The 2,471-nt window shown below is 63.5% G+C and overlaps 1 protein-coding gene across 1 annotated transcript; it reads right to left on the minus strand.

Annotated features, from left to right (window-relative positions):
• Positions 1-26: 26 nt before the first annotated feature.
• Positions 27-2,465, minus strand: ATP5B (ATP synthase, H+ transporting, mitochondrial F1 complex, beta polypeptide). The gene is made up of 9 exons (XM_008629457.2): positions 2,443-2,465; positions 1,950-2,124; positions 1,690-1,811; positions 1,264-1,448; positions 993-1,151; positions 796-918; positions 500-712; positions 211-412; positions 27-134 (listed from the first exon to the last, which is right to left on the minus strand). The coding sequence occupies exons 2-9, from the start codon at positions 2,096-2,098 to the stop codon at positions 37-39; spliced, it is 1,251 nt and encodes a 416-aa protein (XP_008627679.2). The 5' UTR covers positions 2,099-2,124; positions 2,443-2,465; the 3' UTR covers positions 27-36.
• Positions 2,466-2,471: the final 6 nt, after the last annotated feature.

Genomic DNA, 2,471 nt, shown 5'->3' on the forward strand with positions numbered 1-2,471 from the left:
CCCAGCGGAGCCGGGGGTGGGGGTGGTCAGGGGGGCTCAGGCATGTTCCTCTGCCAGCTTCTCTGCCTTGGCCACCGCCTCCTCGATGGGCCCCACCATGTAGAAGGCCTGCTCAGGCAGGTGGTCGTATTCACCTGGGGAGAGACACCGTGTCAGGGGGGAGTGGGAGGCCCAGCCGGGCTCCCCCAGGTCCCCCGGGGGCCACCTCACCTGCCAGGATCTGCTTGAAGCCCTTGATGGTCTCTTTGAGTGGCACCAACTTGCCCATGTGGCCAGTGAAGACCTCGGCCACCTGGAAGGGCTGGGACAGGAACCGCTGGATCTTGCGGGCGCGGGCCACGGTCAGTTTGTCCTCCTCGGACAACTCGTCCATGCCCAGGATGGCGATGATGTCCTGCAGTGACTTATAGTCCTGGGGAGGGGGACACATGGGGTGAGTGACCAGTGCTGATCCCCCACCCCAGCAGCCCATGGGGAGGGGCTACCCCGGCCCCCTCACCTGCAGAATCTTCTGCACACCGCGAGCCACGTCATAGTGCTCGGGGCCCACGATGTTGGGGTCCATGATGCGGGAGGTGGAGTCCAGGGGGTCCACGGCTGGGTAGATGCCCAGCTCGGCGATGGCACGGGACAACACCGTGGTGGCGTCCAAGTGGGCAAAGGTGGTGGCAGGCGCAGGGGCAGTCAAGTCATCGGCCGGCACATAAATGGCCTGGGGACACAGAGGGTTGGGGACAGTCGGTCCCAGGCAGGTGACGCAGCCGCCCAGGACGCTGGGGTCGGTGCAGCCCTCACCTGCACCGAGGTGATGGAGCCCTTGCGCGTGGTGGTGATGCGCTCCTGCATGGTGCCCATGTCAGTGGCCAGCGTGGGCTGGTAGCCCACGGCTGAGGGGATTCTGCCCAGCAGGGCCGACACCTGTGAGGGGACAGAGGTGAGGGGACAGAGCACGAGGTGGGGCTCGGTGCACCCTCCCTGTGCCCAGCACAGACCTCGGAGCCAGCCTGGGTGAAGCGGAAGATGTTGTCGATGAAGAGCAGCACATCCTGACCCTCCTGGTCCCTGAAGTACTCGGCCACCGTCAGCCCTGTCAGGGCCACCCTGGCACGGGCGCCCGGGGGCTCGTTCATCTGCCCGTAGACCAGGGCGACCTGCGGGTGGGACCCTGAGGTGAGCACGGTGTCACTGCCACGCCTGGCACTGCGTCAAGGGATCCAGAACCTCCCCAGGGGACCCAGCACCCCTCTGGGGGACTCCACACACCTTGGAAGTGGCATCTTTCAGGTTGATGACCCCAGACTCGATCATCTCGTGGTACAAGTCGTTGCCCTCGCGGGTTCTCTCGCCCACGCCGGCGAACACCGAGTAACCACCGTGGGCCTTGGCCACGTTGTTGATCAGCTCCATGATCAGCACAGTCTTGCCGACACCAGCACCTCCAAACAAACCTGGCAAGGGGGGAAGCAGGGATCCTGCTCAGCCCCACACCAGCCTAGCTGCCCCCGGGGTCTCCCTTCAGCTCTTTCCTCCTCAGATACAAAAAGCGTTGCTTCAGCAAGCTCAGGAGAACGAAAGTCATGGAGTGAATCATCAGTGAAGGAAAAGCTCCCCAGAGGAACTGCTGGGAATCCCAGAGGGACCGTCGGGTGCCCCCTCCCCAGACCCACCCCTGCTCTGGGGGTCACATACCGATCTTGCCACCCTTGGCGTAGGGAGCCAACAGATCCACAACCTTGATCCCTGTCACCAGGATCTCCTGCTCGACGCTCATCTCCACGAACTCGGGGGCCTCGGCGTGGATAGCAGCAAACCTGGAGCAGGAGGAGGAGAAGAAGGGGGTGGGCAGCTGCTCTGAGCCCCCCCGGGCTGGGGACTGGCAGGGGACAGGCCCCGCTGTGACCCAGGAGAGCCAGAGCCACAGCCCTGCTCACACCTCATGTGTCACTCACTGTTTGGTCGTGATGGGACCCCTCTCGTCGATGGGTTCCCCGATGACATTCATGATCCTGCCCAGGGTCTCAGGGCCCACAGGGATGCGGATGGGAGCACCAGAGTCCAGCACCTTCTGTCCCCTCACCAGCCCTTCTGTGCCGTCCATGGCAATGGTGCGCACGGTGTTCTCCCCTGCCAAGGCCCAAGGACAGCACAGTCACCACGGTGTCCTCAGGCTGACCCTGGGGACAGCTGCTGGTGGCTTCCCCAAGTCCTGCCAAGGGGACATTCTGCTGGGAGAATGACCAAGAGGAGCCGCAGGAATAAAATAGCCCTGAGGAAAACCGAGCCCATGCTCCAGCCCTGCAGCCACAGCCCTCGGGCAGCCATTTTCCTTCTCCTCAGATTGAAATCCATGGCTTCAGCAAGCTCAGGAGAACGAAAGTCATTGGAATCATCATCACAGGAGGACCCCTCCCCATGCCCTCCTTCCTCACGCCAGGTGCTCACCCAGGAGCTGAGCCACCTCCAGCACCAGC

Source organism: Corvus brachyrhynchos, unplaced genomic scaffold (genome assembly GCF_000691975.1).
Source record: "Corvus brachyrhynchos isolate BGI_N302 unplaced genomic scaffold, ASM69197v1 scaffold193, whole genome shotgun sequence".
Lineage (NCBI taxonomy): Eukaryota > Metazoa > Chordata > Aves > Passeriformes > Corvidae > Corvus > Corvus brachyrhynchos.

Excerpts from the sequence above, each read along its gene's own strand:
- ATP5B (XM_008629457.2), bottom strand. The coding sequence starts at position 2,098 with ATGGACGGCACAGAAGGGCTGGTGAGGGGACAGAAGGTGCTGGACTCT. Across the intron at positions 919-992 it reads TCACCCAGGCTGGCTCCGAG|GTGTCGGCCCTGCTGGGCAG; the intron begins GTCTGTGCTGGG and ends GTCCCCTCACAG. Across the intron at positions 713-795 it reads GCTCCATCACCTCGGTGCAG|GCCATTTATGTGCCGGCCGA; the intron begins GTGAGGGCTGCA and ends CTGTGTCCCCAG.